The sequence below is a fragment of the Delphinus delphis genome, chromosome 1, assembly GCF_949987515.2.
Source record: "Delphinus delphis chromosome 1, mDelDel1.2, whole genome shotgun sequence".
NCBI lineage: Eukaryota > Metazoa > Chordata > Mammalia > Artiodactyla > Delphinidae > Delphinus > Delphinus delphis.
This window is the reverse complement of record NC_082683.1, coordinates 111834530-111852672: the sequence shown is the minus strand read 5'-3', so window position 1 is coordinate 111852672 and position 18143 is coordinate 111834530. Positions and strand designations below refer to the sequence as shown.

Genomic DNA, 18143 nt, shown 5'->3' with positions numbered 1-18143 from the left:
CCCTCCCCCTCACGCTTCTCCCCTGGTAACCATAAGTTTATTCTCTGAGTTTTTGAGTCTGTTTCTGTTACGTAAATAAGTTCATTTGTATTTTTTTTTTTTTTAGATTCTGCATGTAAGCGATATCATATGATATTTTTCTTTCTCTGTCTGACTCACTTCACTTAGTATGATAATCTCCAGGTCCATCCATGTTGCTGCAAGTGGCATTATTTCATTCTTTTTAATGACTAATATTCCATTATATATATGTACCACATCTTCTTTATCCATTCATCTGTCAATGGACATTTAGGTTGCTTTTATGTGTCAGCTATTGTAAACAGTGCTGCAGTGAACACTGGGGTGCATGTATCCTTTCAAACCATGTTTTTCGCCAGATATATGCTCAGGAGTGGGATTGCTGGATCATATGGTAGCTCTATTTTTAGTTTTCTTAAGGAACCTCCACACTGTTCTTCATAGTGGCTGTACCAATTTACATTCCCACCAACAGTGTGGGAGGGTTCCCTTTTCTCCATGCCCTCTCCAGCATTTATTGTTCATAGAGTTTTTGATGATGGCCATTCTGACCATGTGAGGTGATATCTCACTGTAGTCTTGATTTGCATTTCTCTCATAATTAGTGATGTTGAGCATCTTTTCATGTGCCTCTAGGCCATCTGTATGTCTTCTTTGGAGAAATGTCTATTTAGATCTTCTGCCCATTTTTTGATTGGGTTGTTTGTTTTTTGGATATTGAGCCACATGTGCTCTTTGTAAATTTTGGACACTAATCCCTTGTTGGTCACATCATTTGTGAATATTTTCTCCCATTCTGTGGGTTGTCTTTTTGTTTTGTTTGTGGTTTCCTTTGCTGTGCAAAAGCTTTTAAGTTTAATTAGGTCCCATTTGTTTATTTTTGTTTTTATTTCCATTACTCTGGGAGATGGATCGAAAAATATATTGCAAGCAACCATACTCCAATAAAAATTAATTTAAAAAAAGAGAAAAACATATTGCTGTGATTTATGTCAAAGAGTATTCTGCCTATGTTTTCCTCTAAGAGTTGTATAGTATCTGGTCTTACATTTAGGTCTTTAATCCATTTTGAGTTAAGTTTTGTGTATGGTGTTCAAGAATGTTCTAGTTTCATTTTTTTACATGTAGCTGTCTGGTTTTCCTAGCACCGTTTATTGAAAAGACTGTCTTTTTTTCATTGTATTTGCCTCCTTTGTCATAGATTGACCATAGATGTGTGGGGTTATTTCTGGGCTTTCTATCCTATTCCATTGATCAATATTTCTGTTTTTGTGCCAGTACTGTACTGTTTTGATGACTGTAGCTTTATAGTATAGTCTGAAGTCATGGAACCTGGTTCCTCCAGCTCCATTTTTCTTTTTCAAGATTGCTTTGGCTGGGCTTCCTTGGTGGCACAGTGGTTAAGAATCCACCTGCCAATGTAGGGGACACAGGTTCGAGCCCTGGTTTGGGAAGATCCCTCATGTCACGGAGCAACTAAGCCCGTGCGCCACAACTACCGAGCCTGCGCTCTAGAGCCTGCGAGCCACAACTACTGGAGCCCATGTGCCACAACTACTGAAGCCCACGTGCCTAGATCCCATGCTCTGCAACAGGAGAAGCCATGGCAATGAGAAGCCCACACATCGCAATGAAGAGTAACCCCTGCTCGCCACAATTAGAGAAAGCCCAAGTGCAGCAACCAAGACCCAATGCAGCCAAAAATAAATAAATTTAAAAAAAAAAAGATTGCTTTGGCTATTCAAGGTCTTTTGTGTCTCCATACAAATTTTAAGATTTTTTTGATCTAGTTCTGTGAAAAAGGCCATTGGTAATTTGATAGGGATTGAATTGAATCTGTAGATTGCCTGTTTTTTTGGCTGCACCACACAGCTTGCAAGATCTTAAAATCTTAGTTCACCAATCAGGATTGAACCCGGACCCACAGCAGTGAAAGCGCCGAGTCCTATCAACTGGACTGCCTGGGAATTCCCAAGTCCTTGTCCATTTTTGAATTGAGTCAATTTTTTTTTGTTCTTGAGCTTAGTTCTTTATATATACTGAATATTAATTCCTTCTTACATACTTGATAAATTGGAGAATATCTTTATTACGTGGATAGAGAAAACCACCAACTATATAAACAACAAAGGATAATTTTAATTACATTAACTACCTTATTGGAGATAGCAACTCTAGCAATCTGGGTTGAATGTGGTTGTTTACAATAGCTATGTTAAAATTACAGATTTTTAGGTAAGGTTAAGAATGAGGCAAAGGACAGAGTTTGGTGGAGAGGATTTAATTTTAAGTGAGAAGAATGATACATGAGAATATAAAAGTGTGAGGGAGCTGGTTCTGTTTAAGAAATTGTGTTGGTACAGGCATTTTGGAAAACGGTATGGAGGATCCTCAAAAAATTAAAAATAGGGACCTCCCCAGCAGTCCAGTGGTTAAGAATCCACACTTCCAGGACTTCCCTGGTGGTCCAGTGGTAAAGAATCCACCTTCCAATGCAGGGGACGCAGGTTCAATCCCTGGTCAGGGAACTAAGATCCCACATGCCGAAGGGCAACTAAGCCCACGCTCCATGACTACTGAGCCCGCGCGCCTCAACAAGAGAGCCTTCATGCCGCAAACTACAGAGCCCACGCACCCTGGAGCCTGCACGCCACAACTAGAGAGAGAAAACCCACATGCCACAACTAGAGAGAAACCCACGTGCCGCAATGAAAGATCCCGCATGCTGCACCTAAGACCCAACACAGCCCCAAAAAATAAATAAATAATCCACACTTCCACTCCAGTGGTCACAGGTTCAATCCCTGGTCAGGGAACTAAGATCCTGCATGCTACGTGATGCAGCAAAAAAAAAATTAAAAATAGAACTACCAGGGACTTCCTGGTGGTTCAGTGGTTAAGACTCCACGCTTCCAATGCAGGGGGCTCGGGTTCGGTCCTGGTCAGGGAACTACATCCCACATGCTGCAACTAAGAGTTCACATGCTGCAACTAAAGATCCTGCATGTCACACCTAAAAGATCCCACATGCCTCAACAAAGATCCCACGCTGGCAGTGGAGATCCCGAGTGCCACAACTAAATAAATGCCAGTGTAGCTTAATTAATTAATTAATTATTTAAAAAATAGAACTACCATATAATCCAGCAATTTCACTTCTGGGAATATATCCAAAGGAAATGAAAACACTAACTCGAAAAGATACCTGCACACCCATGTTCATAGCAGCATTATTTATAACAGCCAAGACATGAAAACAACCTAAGTGTCCATCAAGGGATGAATGGATAAAGTAGTTGTATGTATATCATACTACAGTACACACACACACACACATACATTCGATGGAATATTATTCAGCCATAAAAAATAACAAATGAGGAAATCCTGCAATTTGCAACAACATGGATGGACCTTGAGGGCATTATGCTAAGAGAAATAAGTCAGAAAGAGAAAGAGAAATATTGTATGATCTCACTTATATATGGAATCTAAAAACATCTCTGCACACGTGTGTGTGTGTATGTGTGTGTGTGTAATAGAAAAGGGGATCAGATTATGTGTGGTTACCAGAGGGATCAGGGGAAGGGGAGTAAGTGGTCAAAAGGTACAAATTCCCAGTTACAAGATAAGTAAATACTAGGGATATAATCTACAGCATAGCTATAGTTAACACTGCTGTATGATATATATGAAATTGTTAAGAGAGTAAGTAAATTCTAAGTGTTCTCATCACAAGAAAAAAATTTTTTTCTTTTTTTTTTGCTTTCTCTTTTGATTGTATCTATAAGAGATGATGATGCTAAATAAATGTATAGCTGTAATCATTTCACAGTATATGTAACTCAAACCATTATGCTGTACACCTTAAACTTACATAATGATGTATCTCAATTATATCTCAGTAAAACTGGAGGAAAATGAATTAGCATAACAAGCCAAAAAAAAAAAAGGAGAGAAATTGTGCTTAGGAAGAGCAGAATTCAAGAAACTGGGGGAAGGTGGTGATACTGCTTAGTAGGGTTAAAAGAGAACAACTAGTGGAGTACCTCGAAACTTATACCGTAGGGACTTCCCTGGTGGTACAGTGGTTAAGAATCCAATGCAGGTTCCATCCCTGGTCGTGGAACTAAGATCCCGCATGCCGTGGGGCAACTGAGCCCGCGAGCCACAACTAGAGAGCCCAAGCACCACAACTAGAGAGACTACATGCTGCAACTACAGAGCCCACGTGCTCTGGAGCCCCCACACCACAACTAGAGAGAAGCCCACACATGGCTACGAAGAGCCCACGTGCCACAACAAAAGATTCCACATGCCACAACGGAGATCCCTCTTGCTGCTGCAACTAAGGCCCCAAGCAGCCAAATAAATTAATTAAAAAGAAAAAAAAAGTATACCATGGAATATATATTTTCATTCATTCAGAAAATATTTAATACCTCTTTGATCAGGCAATTTTCTAGATGCTTTGGATACAATTTTCTAGATGCTTTGGATACATCAGTAAACAAATAGGTAGAGATCCATGCCTCTGTGGAGCTGACATTCTTACAAAGGGGGGATGGGAATCATAATAAATAATTATTACCTATACGTAGAGTGATATTGTAACCCAGTACTTAGATTATATATAAACAAGCTGAACTTTTTCTGAAGGTCAGTCACCTTATTGTTGTTTAGAAAACAAAAGAGGCCACGTTTTTGTCAGATTTTAAGATATCTTGGAAAAAGGCAAAGCCATTATTACCTTTCTCCTTTTTATTAAGTACCTCTCTCTCCTTTGGTTTCCTCATTTGCCTAGCTAGCTACCTGATTAACAATGGAGTGCTTTTGTGGAGATGTTCCTCCTCCTATTGTTCATATCCTTTTCATATTAGGATTGATTCTGTAAAAGAAAATCATCATGGACCTTCCTCTTCCGGATTTCAAGGTCAACACAAGTTTCTGTAGCCTCTTGAAATGACTTTCTTGCCCACAGAATCAGTTTTATTTCAAAGGGAAAAGTAAAGGATTTCTCTGCTCCTTTCCTAGTGACCAGTGGCAGGATTTGAGATCTCAAGGCTCCAACACACAGTTAAAAAAAACCTACAAAAGATATGATTTCATCTAATTTTCAGATGGATAGAAAGTGATTTTTTTTCCCATTTTAAAAATGAGGAGGGGGCTTCCCTGGTGGCACAGTAGTTGAGAGTCCGCCTGCCGATGCAGGGGACACGGGTTCGTGCCCCGGTCCGGGAAGATCCCACATGCCGCGGAGCGGCTGGGCCCATGAGCCATGGCCGCTGAGCCTGCGCGTCCGGAGCCTGTGCTCTGCAACGGGAGAGGCCACAACAGTGAGAGACCCGCGTACAGCCAAAAAAAAAAAAAAAGGAGGGCTTCCCTGGCGGCGCGGTGGTTGAGAATCTGCCTGCCAATGCAGGGGACACGGGTTCGAGCCCTGGTCTGGGAGGATCCCACATGCCGCGGAGCAACTAGGCCCGTGAGCCACAACTACTGAGCCTGCGCGTCTGGAGCCTGTGCTCCGCAACAAGAGGCCGCGATAGTGAGAAGCCCGTGCACCGCGATGAAGAGTGGCCCCCGCTTGCCGCAACTAGAGAAAGCCCTTGCACAGAAACGAAGACCCAACACAGCCAAAAATAAATAAATTTTTTTTAAAAGTAAAAATGAGGATTAGCTCAAAGAATAATTTTTGCAAATGAGGAACTCCTGAATAGGTTCCTCTGAGGTATCATCTCCAGCAGGATTTGACAAGGAAATCTCTTTAAGTGAGTCTCACTTACTAAAAATGAACTACCTAGGTCTGGTTTCAGAAATGTTAGAGGAAAGGAAAGACTGACCCATCATTTTTTTCCTCAACACTTAATATATGGATTAGAGAGGAGAAATACAAATAGTGCCAGGAAAAGCAACATAACATCTGTGGAGATGTTGGTAGGAGAACTCAAGATGCTGGGCACTGGGGAAAATTGTGTCTTTAAAGTTAGTTGAAGTGGATAATGGATGCTTTCTTTCCTAGAAAGAGAAAGAAAAGTGTTCTTTTTAAAAATTCAGAACTTACTGTCTACTCCTTCATTCTTTTACACCCTCTTCTCTACAGAAAACACATTAAGAAAGGAGTTAACCCTTTACATTAAGGGATTTGTCCTGTCTTCTGAGAAGCAATTTTGACTTTTAAAAAAATTATTTTTATTTTATTGTTGTTAGAAACAGTACATACTCATAAATATTCCTTTTAATGTAGAAAGATGTGGATTAAAAGATAAAGTTCCCCTTCCCAGAAATATAAGAGTTTAGCATATACCCTTTCAAACTTTTTCCTATATACATATAGCTGGTTTTTTCCAACACTTTATTATGAAATTTTTCAGCATACAGAAGTTTGAAAAAACTAAACACAAAATATCCCATCACCTAGACTTTTTCATTAATATTCGACTGATTTATCATATATTTATCCATCTTTTATTCCATCCTATTTTTGGACATGCTGCAAAATAAATTGATATACTTCCCCCATAAATATTTCATCATATCAGAGTCAAGATCTCAGTATTTGCTTATAGGGTTTTTCTTTTGAGGTGAATTTACCATCAGTAAAATGCACAGGGCTTCTCTGGTGTTGCAGTGGTTAAGAATCCACGTGCCAGTGCAGGAGACACGGGTTCGAGCCCTGTTCCAGGAAGATCCCACATGCCACGGAGCAACTAAGCCCGTGCGCTACAACTACTGAGCCTGTGCTCTAGAGCACGAGAGCCACAACTACTGACCCACACGCCACAACTACAGAAGCCCATGCGCCTAGAGCCCATGCTCCACAACAAGAGAAGCCACCACAATGAGAAGCCCGCACACTGCAACGAAGAGTAGCCTCCCGCTCACCACAACTAAAGAAAGCCTGGGCACAGCAACGAAGACCCAATGCAGCATGCATGCATGCATCAGTCAATCAATCAGTCTTCTCAGAGTGACATCAATAGCTAGTTAGGTTATATAATTTTTAAAATAAAATAGGGCTCTCTGGTGGCTCAGTTGTTAAGAATCAGCCTGCCCTCTCCAAGACCAGCACCATGGCAAAATGAGGAAACAACTAAAAAGTGAAGAGTTTGCACAATGGAAAACCACCCTGACCATCTCCTGAATTTACAGGGATCATAGGTGGAACGTTCCCTTCACTGGCAGCCATCTTTGGCCGTTCTATTTCTGCATCACACTCATCCCTCAATAAAGTCAGTGACTGGATCTTCTCCCAAAGTTTCCCCTGCTTTCCATCAGGCATGGGGGAAAAAAATCAAGAGAGACGTTAGTATCTGTGACTGAGGAACTCTTAATCCAATCCAGAAGAAAAGCATCTGTTATGGAAAGAATGAGATATTCAAGGATGTTGGAGACACTGCTCTGAACACATTCTGCACAGCAGTAAAGTAGAGTGCCGAGAAAGGAAAAATTCATTCATTTCCAGGAAAAACTTCTCCAATGGTTTGAGAAGAATCTTCTTGTATTCGAGATTCCCTACACTATGCAAGAAGGCAGTATGTATCAAAAAATCTTTAAAATCTGTGTGCCCTACCACACAGCAATTCTGGAATTTATCCTAACAAGGTAATGAAAACTGGCCCATAGACATTTAGCAACAAAGATGTTTATCAAAGTGCTGTTTGTAATAGTGAACTCTGCAAACATTGTACCAAAAAGTAAATTATGGGTACATCTATTTCATGTAACCATTATATATAAGAGAGCATCTGTTAGAATGAAAAGTGCGTTATGATATTTAGATGGAAAAAGTAAATTACAAAATATAGGTGCAATATTATGACTTGAGTCTTTTTTTTTGTCCTGTTATTTGCTTGTTTTGTGTAGCAAACATGTATAATTCTTCTAGTAAGAAAAGTTTTTTTAAATGATGAGAAATTCTGTTCCTAAGATTTCATAGAAGCATAAAAAGAAGTCTACAATAAAAAATGTATATGAATAAAAAAAGAAAAGAATCCGCCTGCCAATGCAGGGAACACGGGTTCGAGCTCTGGTCCGGGAAGATCCCACGTGCCGCGGAGCTACTAAGCCCGTGCACCACAACTATTGAACCTGCACTCTAGCGCCCGTGAGCCACAACTGCTGAAGCCCGCACGCCTTAGAGCCTGTGCTCCACAACAAGAGAAGCCACCACAGTGAGAAGCCTGTGCACCTCAACGAAGAGTAGCCCCCGCTCGCCGCAACCAGAGAAGGGCCTGCGTGCAGCAACGAAGACCCAACGCAGCCTAAAATAAAATAAATTTATTTTAAAAATTGTAAATCAATCAGTCTTCTCAGGGTAACATCAATAGCTAGTTAGGTTATATAATTTAAAAAAAATAAAATGCACAAATCTTAAATGTACTTTTACTCAGTTTTTTAAAATTTTCATACACCTCTGTAACCCAGACCCTTCTCAAGAACATTATCATCACCCCAGAAAGTTCCCTCATGCTCTTTCCTAGACAGCCCCCACCATATATAGCTATTTAATGGGTTTTTTTTTTAAGTATTTTTAAAAATCAGCCCTTGCTATAATATTATTCTGCAGCTTGGAGAATATGTTTTCATATGAGTAAGTATATACCTCATTTCATTTTAATAGCTGCATATTCATTATTTAAATGTACCAAAGTTTACTTCCTTGTTGATAAACTTTTAAGTTGTTTATACACTTTTTCATTACAGACTTTGTAGTTATACATTCAGCTTTGGTTCCCTATCAACAGGTGGACTCCAGTCTTCTACCAGATGTGACTCCAGTCTTCTACCAGATGTAACCCCAGACAGAAACTTGTTATGTTACCCTACCTCCATAAGTTATTTCCCCTTAGATATACCTGTAATCCATGCTGCTGTATCATCAGATTTGTCAAATGAATAAACTCATTGCACGTAACAAATCACATTTTTATGAAAAATAACACACACACCCTTTTTTTTTGAGGGCAAGTTTATTATGCTTTCATTTTAGTCTGGATGTGGTAATAACTTTCCCCGAAAATTTTTTTAATGAGAAATGTGACTTTATTTTACATTTTTGTGAATCTCCTTAATGTCTGGCTTAAATATAGGACAGCTGCATCTATTTTTGCCTTCTATCTGTTGTGATGTTATTCTGGTTTAAATACATGAAGAAATCTGACCTCACATAGGTAAAAAGTTGTAAAAGAGAGGAAGATATTTTAATAAATTCAGATAACTGTAGATATTCTTTGATACTGCAGCAAAATTAATAAATGTCATAGTTCCTTAACACTGCAGTGTTGGAGTATGAAATCAGTGGCCATTGGTCTTTCTTGCAATTTAAATGGATTTTTTACCCATGTATGATTTTATCACTTCCTGTATTGGTCATTGAAAAATATTAATTCACTGTATTACATTGCTTTTCCGTTTCCTATATTGTATCCAAATCAATTCACATTTGTTAATTGCCACTTATTTCATGAGAAAAACTTAAGTATTAAAAAACTGAGAATCTCATGGTAGTTAATGGACACAAGTTTTCCAAAATTACAGTGTTCACTCAAACTTAAATTTTGTCATCGGAAACATATTTTCAATTGGGTTTCTTTTTTTTTTTTTTTTTTTTTTGGCGGTACGCGGGCCTCTCACTGCTGTGGCCTCTCCCGCTATGGAGCACAGGCTCAGCAGCCATGGCTCATGAGCCCAGCCGCTCCGTGGCACGTGGGATCTTCCCGGACCGGGGCACAAACCCGTGTCCCCTGCATCGGCAGGCGGACTCTCAACCGCTGCGCCACCAGGGAAGTCCACAATTGGGTTTCTTGAAGTAACAAGTTCACTTGACTTACTTTCAGTTCCTGGGTCAGAATAACCATTGTCTGTCAGTACCTTTAAGTAAAAACGGTGTTCCATGAAAAAGCAACCAGTTCAGCTCACCATTCAAATATTTGCACAAGTGCATTACCTTAAGATAACCATCATACCTCAGTGTGCAGCAGAAATGCTTTATGCATACTTCCATTGTGTCATGCAGAATAAAGATTTTGGTTTGTGGGCCAAGATTTAATATTTTTACTACTTTATCAAGAGCATTCTTAGATGATGCTGGCATAGTTCATTTCTACTAGTTTCATTCTAGTACAGTTTTGTGCCACTTGCCTTGATTCATACTAAAACTGCAGTTTTACCCACCATTCTTTTACTCCATTAGTACAAATGTCAGCACAACAAAAATGCATATAATATCTTAGAGTGTTATTAAAATAGTTTTGACTTCTTGGATCCCTTGGGGTAAGCAGAGCAATCTTTGAGAACTGCTGGTCTGGAGACCATGATAGGGCAAAAATCCAGATAACAAGGAAAAGTCTAAGTCCTGCAAGAAATAGGTTGAGCATTACAGTCCTTCACGAACAGAAAGATACAGAGTAAAGAAATTGAAAGGACGTCTTTAAGGTAGAAAAGGGCTCTAAAATTGGCTTTAAAAAGTAGTATTTCAATAGGTAGGAAAAAATGTTAACAGATCATAAATTTGCATGTAAATACTCTTGAGTTATTTAAATTCAGGGTTGCCTATTTTAGAAAACTCTTATACTTCTTTTTATAGTCAACCTTAGATTATGTACATAATGAAGGAGAATAGACGACAGATGCTCTGGTTAATAATTTTAATGATTGAACGATTCTTAGTATTTAGTTTGCTTCATAATGACCTATTTTTGGTAGTAAATTTGCTATGCTAGTTGTTTTGTATAAGCTACTATTAAAACATCTTTAGCTTATACCACATGGTGCACAGTGGAAAAGAGTAGCTGAACTTAAAAATTAGTGATGGAAAATTCATAAAATTAAAAATTAAATCTTTATTTTTTTACTCAGTGCATATTAAATCTTGTGGCTATTTGACCCATTGTATAAATTAGATATTGAAATTGATAGTATTTTTTTGTTTCAGGAAAATATCTAAGGCAAAAGCGAATTGATTTTCAGCTTCCCTATGACATCCTTTGGCAGTGGAAACATAATCAGGTATGAGCGTATCTTACCATGTTTCATTCATAAGTGGTAAACGGGGGGAAAGGGGGGTGCAAGTCTTTTTCTCTGCCTCCTTGTTATGCTCTCATCTTAGGAAGTATAGAGAAGTGCCCCTGTGAACGTTAGAGACTAAGAAAAATGAATTTGCATCCATTTTAATGTGACCTCTTTGCCTTTATTCATATTTCAAAATAGCATTAAGTTCCTGCTTCCTTAGGAAACCTTCTGTTATTATTCTGGACTTTTATTTTGGTGGCAAAGATTCTGTTCTGTAAGAATCCTGTTTGATGCAGGTCTCAAGGGAATTTAGATGTACTGCCAGCAGCGCTAAGAAATTTCAGGCTTTATTTTTGTTGGCTCCTTCCCATCAGTTTGGAATTTATTTTTCACATATAAACGAGAGTCTTCTACCAAAAGAAACAGGGAAAATATTTAACACTCTTGTACTTTTAAAAGATATTTAAATATATTGGGAACTAAAAATGGGAAGGTGCTGTTTTTCTCTCTTGCTTACCTAATTGCAGAGTTTCCCCCAGTTATTTTTATATTAAGCTAAAGCCCCCAGAATCCATATTGAGAACAACCATTGGGAAATCGTCATGCAAATGAGGTAAATAGGCTCCTGAGTTTTGCCAGAATTCCACCAAAGTTTGACTTTGGAAATCCAAAAGCAATGAACATTCCCGTCTACATTCTCTTGTCTGGTGGCCTCTCTTGAATTCTACGAGGATCAGTATGTTAGATACTTGTCTCAGAGAGTTCATAACAATGAAGGAGATAGTGTTTTGAATCTATACCGACTGAAAAATGATGGTGGGATTATTCTTATAGATTAGTACACTCTAGCTTAAACCAAGTTGCCTTTTTTGGGTGGGGGTACTGTCTTCTATGGCAAAACACTGACCGACTGACCTAATACATTTTCTTCCTAATGCATTCTTTATTGCAGTATGAGAGCGCCATTATTCTGCCTGCCATCTCCCCTTTGTTCACTAAATTAATTGACTTAATTAAAACGTGAAATGTGTTTCCCTACAACACTCACCCTGAAAAAGCCAGGGTTCTCATCTTTTTCATTTCATATACCTACGCAGGCCATCTAAACAAGCCCTGTGCAAGTTTTCCAGTCTTTTCATAGAGGCAAATACAATCTTAATTTATCCAAATGAAAAGCTTTGATCTGCAGTGTGATTTTCATTTAAGTCTATCTAATAACTTGCTGAAGAAACATCTAACAAAAAATGCATTTTTTTTAAACTACTTAGTATTGCTTCCGTTGAATCTAGTTCTCTTAAACCCTGATCTAGTAAGTCACCTTTTATTTCAAGGTAAAAAAGTGATCACACCAAGTTTCCCTCAAATTATCCAACCCAGAAAGTCTTGTAAATGTTTCCATATGAGCAGAGTACGTGGATAATTTCCTCTATTTTTAGTGATTGATACTGTTTTCTGGCATTTGAAGTTGAATGCTATATCAAGATTTTTCTGTTTTTTCTTCTAGCTATACAAGAAACCAGATGTCCCACTATATAAAAAAATCCGTTCAAGTGAGTAACATGGGAGCTATTTTTTCTGCCTCCATACAATCAGTGTTCTTAGCCTGGCACTTAAAAAATTATCCTATATATTCACAAACTATTCTTTGCTGTCTTCTCTCAAGATGTCTACGTTGATGTCAAACCCCTTTCTGGTTATGAGGCTACCACTTGTAACTGTAAGAAACCGGATGATGACACCAAAAAGGGCTGTGTGGATGACTGCCTCAATAGGTACTGTACTAAACTGATTCTGTAAGCACAGGCTTTAAGGTCTGTAAGATACTTCATTTAGGGGAATTCCCTGGCAGTCCAGTGGTTAGGACTCTGTGCTTTCACTGCCGAGGGCCCAGGTTCAATCCCTGGTTGGGGGACTAAGATCCCACAAGCCGTGTGGCGTAGCCAAAAAAAAAAAGTCACTTCATTTAGAGAGAAAGGTTAAATAGGCTCTTTGATTTCCCCTCAAGAAGTTGTACAAAGATAGTATATAAAACCTAATTGTTGAGCTGTCTCAGTCTGCTTGGGCTTCTATAACAAAATATCATAGACTTAAACAACAGAAATTTATTTCTCACAGTTTTGGAAGCTGTGAAGTCCAAGGGCAAATTGCCAGCAGATTCAGTGTCTGATGAGGACCCACTTCCTAGCTTATAGACAGCTGCCTTCTCCCTGTGTGCTCACATGGCCTTTCCTCAGTGCATGCTCATGGTAGAGAGAGTGAGAGAGAGAGATTTCTCTCTCTCTTCCTCTTCTTAGAAGGGCACCAATTCCATTAGGAGGTTCTCACCCTTCTGACCTAATATAAACCTGTTTAACTCCCAAAGACCCTATTTCCAAATACTGTCGCCCTGGAGGCTAGGGCTTCAACTATGAATTTTGAGGGGACACATTCAGCCCATAACATGGGCTAAGTAGAGTAACAGAAAACAATGTGATCTAGAGTCTTATGTCCTCAGGTTTAAATCCTCTTACTACTTAAGAGACCTGAGGAAAGTTCTTTAACCCCTCTAATAAAAATAACACCATCTTTATGGAGGGGTTTGTGAGGATTATGTGAAACAATGTTTACAATTCATTAAGCACAGTTCTAGAAACCTTCCTAGATCTCAGGATATGGTAGCCATAATGAGGGAGTGAAAGTAGGATGATGGCAGTGATAGAGAAGAAAGAGGCCATGATATATTTGGGCGGGGGGGAAACTAGGTTGATAAACCATTAGCATATAGCAGATATACACATGATGATTGAGTCAGTGATGCTAATGAGAGATGGTTATGCTATTGTCAGAGATAGAAAGTGTGGAATCTAACTGGTTTGGACATAAAATTATGATTTTGATTTGGGACCACTGAGTTTTAAATGACATTGAGATTTCAAATTGGAAATGTCTAATTGAGACAAAGGAGATAGAATTTGTTGGTTTTAGTAACATAAGCATATTTATAGCAAAAAAAGAATTAATGAACTTCCCATCAATGCTCCTTGTTCTAGATAGCTTTCCTAGAAAAAGACAGCTGCTTTCCCAGTCTCCATCTCTAGTCAACTGTCCTGCGGGCTGAGGGAATCAGCGTTTCTGCTTTAGCGTACCAGTTGGGGAATTCCCCCTTATGTACATCACTGTAAATTCACATCTTGTCATCGTACATACGTACAGTTGTACATAGTAGTAATAGCTTGGTGTTATAGATAGCTGATTTTTTTCACTCACAGATATTTTATATATGCACTTTTATGTATCACTGTGATCCAAAAGCTCATCCTTTTTAGGTTAGTATGTCACAGTTTGTCCTTCTTCTGTTGTTCGTTATTCAAGTTATTTTTAATGTTTTGCTATTAAAAATGGCACTACTATGAAACTCTTTGTGTAGATTCCCTTCTTTGTTAACCCTTAGAGTGTATTCTCAAAAGAAGAAATACCTGTACAAACTATAAGGACATATATATAATTCTTACTGTATACTATCCAATAGCTGTCATGAAATACTGAGTTAATTTTTGGTATCACCACCAATATATAAATATATTTATTTCCCCATAGTTCCACCGCCTTTAGTTATTAACATCTAACTTTATTTCTAGTGCTTTAGTATTCTGTTGGTTTAATATTTTAGAGTATATGTCCTTAAAGTTGTTTAAATGTGCATCTCTTTAGATGCTAACATTTCTGTGCTTGTTTGTATGATATTTTATTGTCTGTGAAATTACTATAATATAGCTGCCTCATTGCTTATTTTTTCTCTTTCTCACAATAGTCCAAGGAGGTAGGTGATAGTTTTACATTGTACAGATGAAGGAACCTAGATTTTAGATGGTAAATTGCTCCAAATTACATAAAACAAGTGACAGAGACAGAATTTGAACCCACATGTGTTTGATTCAAAAGTCATGTTCTTTCCACTGTACCACACTGCTTATTGTATACGTATTGGTAGTCTTTTAATCTCTTAAAAATTGAAATTTGAACATTTACCTTTACATAATAACATTGGTTACCTTTATATCATTTAGTATGGGTGTCACATTTATCCTTCCCGTTATGTTGTCATTGTTCCAAAAAAAACCAAAACTTACCCCTAAATAAGAAATAAACAGGGCTCCCCTGGTGGCACAGTGGCTGAGAGTCCGCCTGCCGATGCAGGGGACACGGGTTCGTGCCCCGGTCCGGGAAGATCCCACATGCCGCGGAGCAGCTAGGCCCGTGAGCCATGGCTGCTGAGCCTGCGCATCCGGAGCCTGTGCTCCGCAACGGGAGAGGCCACAACAGTGAGAGGCCCACGTATGGCAAAAAAAAAAAGAAATAAACAAACACTCAGACACAATACTGCCAACTTTGTGTCATGAGAATATGAGCACTACATCATCATGCAGCTAATGAATGTGATTAATGTATAAATAACTAAGAAAAATTCAAATGTTATTCGGTGGGTGCTTCCTTATATATTTAAAAGTAACCCTCATAAAGATTCAGTTAAATGGAGCTATCTAAAATGTAGGATGGCGGGCTTCCCTGGTGGCGCAGTGGTTGAGAGTCCACCTGCCGATGCAGGGGACACGGGTTCGTGCCCCGGTCCGGGAAGATCCCACATGCCGCGGAGCGGCTGGGCCCATGAGCCATGGCCGCTGGATCTGTGCGTCCAGAGCCTGTGCTCCACAGCAGGAGAGGCCACAACAGTGAGAGGCCCGCGTACAGCAAAAAAAAAAAAAAAAAAAAAAGTAAAATGTAGGGTGGCTTTGTCTTACCTGTCTTTGTATTCAGAGTTCTGTAAATATTTAAGGGGATGGGGGAGTTAAAGGATTGGCAGGATCCACTTTCGCATCCATGCAAGACTCATATGTAGAATTGTACTTACTTGTAAGTAGTCCAGGGAACACTTGATTCAGGACTATATTTTTTAAATTTTTATTTATTTATTTATGGTTGCATTGGGTCTTCATTGCTGAGCGCAGATTTTCTCTAGTTGCGTCGAGCCAGGACTACATTGCGGTGCGTGTTCTTCTCCTTGCAGTGGCTTCTCTTGTTGCGAAGCACGGGCTCTAGGTGCGTGGGCTTCAGTAGTTGTGGCACATGGGCTCAGTAGTTGTGGCTCGAGGGCTCTAGAGTGCAGGCTCAGTAATCGTGGCGCACGGGCTTAGTTGCTCCATGACGTGTGGGATCTTCCCAGACCAGGGAATCGAACCCATGTCCCTTGCATTGGCAGGCGGATTCTTAGCCACTGCACCACTAGAGAAGTCCCAGGACTATTTTTAAAACAAATAATGGGGTTTTACAGTTACTTCAAGTAAAGACTTTAAACATTTGTCCTCCTTTCTTCCAAACAATTTCTAGGAATCACCAACACTGTTTATAAATACTACAGATCTTCCTTGGTGGGTATTTGTTTCTGTACACCATCCATATCAAGCCCATTGCTGCTCCAGAACATTCCTCTTTCCCTGGAACAGAGTCTTGTCATTCATTTCAAGCTTTTTTTGCAGTACACGGGCCTCTCATTGTTGTGGCCTCTCCCATTGCGGAGCACAGGCTCCAGACGTGCAGGCTCAGCAGCCATGGCTCACAGGCCTATCCGCTCCGCGGCATGTGGGATCTTCCCAGACCAGGGCACGAACCCGGGTCCCCTGCTTTGGCAGGCGGACTCTCGACCACTGCACCACCAGGGAAGCCCTCAAGCTATTTTTTTAATGCTGTACCCATTTGCTCATAGCACATACAGAGCCCACTCCTTCAGCTCTCCAAAAGGACAGACATGGTGTGTAACAAAACTGAATACTTAGGGGAAGATAAATGTATATTACCTGGTGAGACTTATGCCACCAGTGGTGATTACTTTCGGAGTTCACAGGCCCTAAACTAAACATCAGGGCTCCTGTCTAACTCCCTGTTAGAGTCTATCTATGCTACTTTGTTGAGAGCACTTCACTTCCACTTGCCCACCAATGAGAATCTCTAGGAGCATTCACCTTTTGCTCTAGAACCCTGGTTCCTCAAATTCTGGTCCCAAAAAGTTGGGATGGAATGATCCTCTCCCCCACCTCCAAGGCTTACTCCTTCCTGACCTAGCATGATTCATAGTAGGAACATTCATTTCATTTAAGTGAAAACACATTTCCATTTACAGGAATGGTCTGACCTCCATAGCTAGTGAAGTCAATCACATTAGTACATTTCTCAATGATTGTTTAATCTTAAATCTTACCGTGTAAGAGAAAGAGCAATCAGATGATCTATATTTAGAGGGGGGAAAATTCTCTAATTTTTCAAGGGCATTGTGACCACAGGTAATGGCAATTTACATTGCTAAATCAAAGTCTTCCCATGTTAGTTTGCAGCATCTACTTCCAGATTTTGGTAACTTTATGGTTTTGTTTTCCAGACAGTGAATGTTTATATACATGTTTATACAGTTAAAGGGCTTATCTTGGTCATTTATCAAAACAAACAGAATAGGACTTCCATGGTGGTGCAGTGGTTAAGAATCTCCTGCCAATGCAGGGGACACGGGTTCGAGCCATGGTCCAGGAAGATCCCACATGCTGTGGAGTAACTAAGACCGTGCACCACAACTACTGAGCCTACGCTGTAGAGCCCATGAGCCACAATACTGAGCCCATGTGCCACAATTACTGAAGCTCACGCACCTAGAGCCCATGCTCCACAACAAGAGAAGCCACTGCAATGAGAAGCCCAAGCACCGCAACAAAGAGCAGCAGCAAAGACCCAATGCAGCAAAAACTAAATTAATTAATTACTTTTAAAAGCCATGAAAATGAATAAGCCTTCTGAAGAAAAGAGGAGCGATGAATATGCCATGGAAACTAGAGAGGAGAAAAGGATCCCTGTTTAAAAAAAAAAAAAAGACAGGAATTGTTATTGTAAAGGTGGGAAGTCCATTATCATAAAAGATCAACAAAGCCGAAAATAGTAGGACAGTTCTAGGAGGGGTGTTCGTCAATATCCATACAGCAAAGAAATCAGCAAAACAAAGAATAACTGTGGTGAATTTGACAGTAAGGCAGTGTCTTTACAAGTTAAGCTGATTGTCTTAATTTTTTTTGATATATTTTTATTCTTCTTTT

The 18143-nt window shown here is 39.5% G+C and overlaps 1 protein-coding gene across 4 annotated transcripts in view; it reads left to right on the top strand.

Moving 5' to 3' along the window:
- Window positions 1-18143, top strand: part of ASH1L (ASH1 like histone lysine methyltransferase) — a 217150-nt gene that overhangs the window by 159566 nt on the left and 39441 nt on the right. For all 4 annotated transcript variants that reach the window (XM_060031254.1, XM_060031244.1, XM_060031235.1 and 1 more), the window contains 3 exons: window positions 10955-11028; window positions 12536-12581; window positions 12695-12803. In XM_060031254.1, coding sequence (XP_059887237.1) covers window positions 10955-11028; window positions 12536-12581; window positions 12695-12803 — 229 coding nt within the window. The remainder of the gene's footprint in view (window positions 1-10954; window positions 11029-12535; window positions 12582-12694; window positions 12804-18143) is intronic.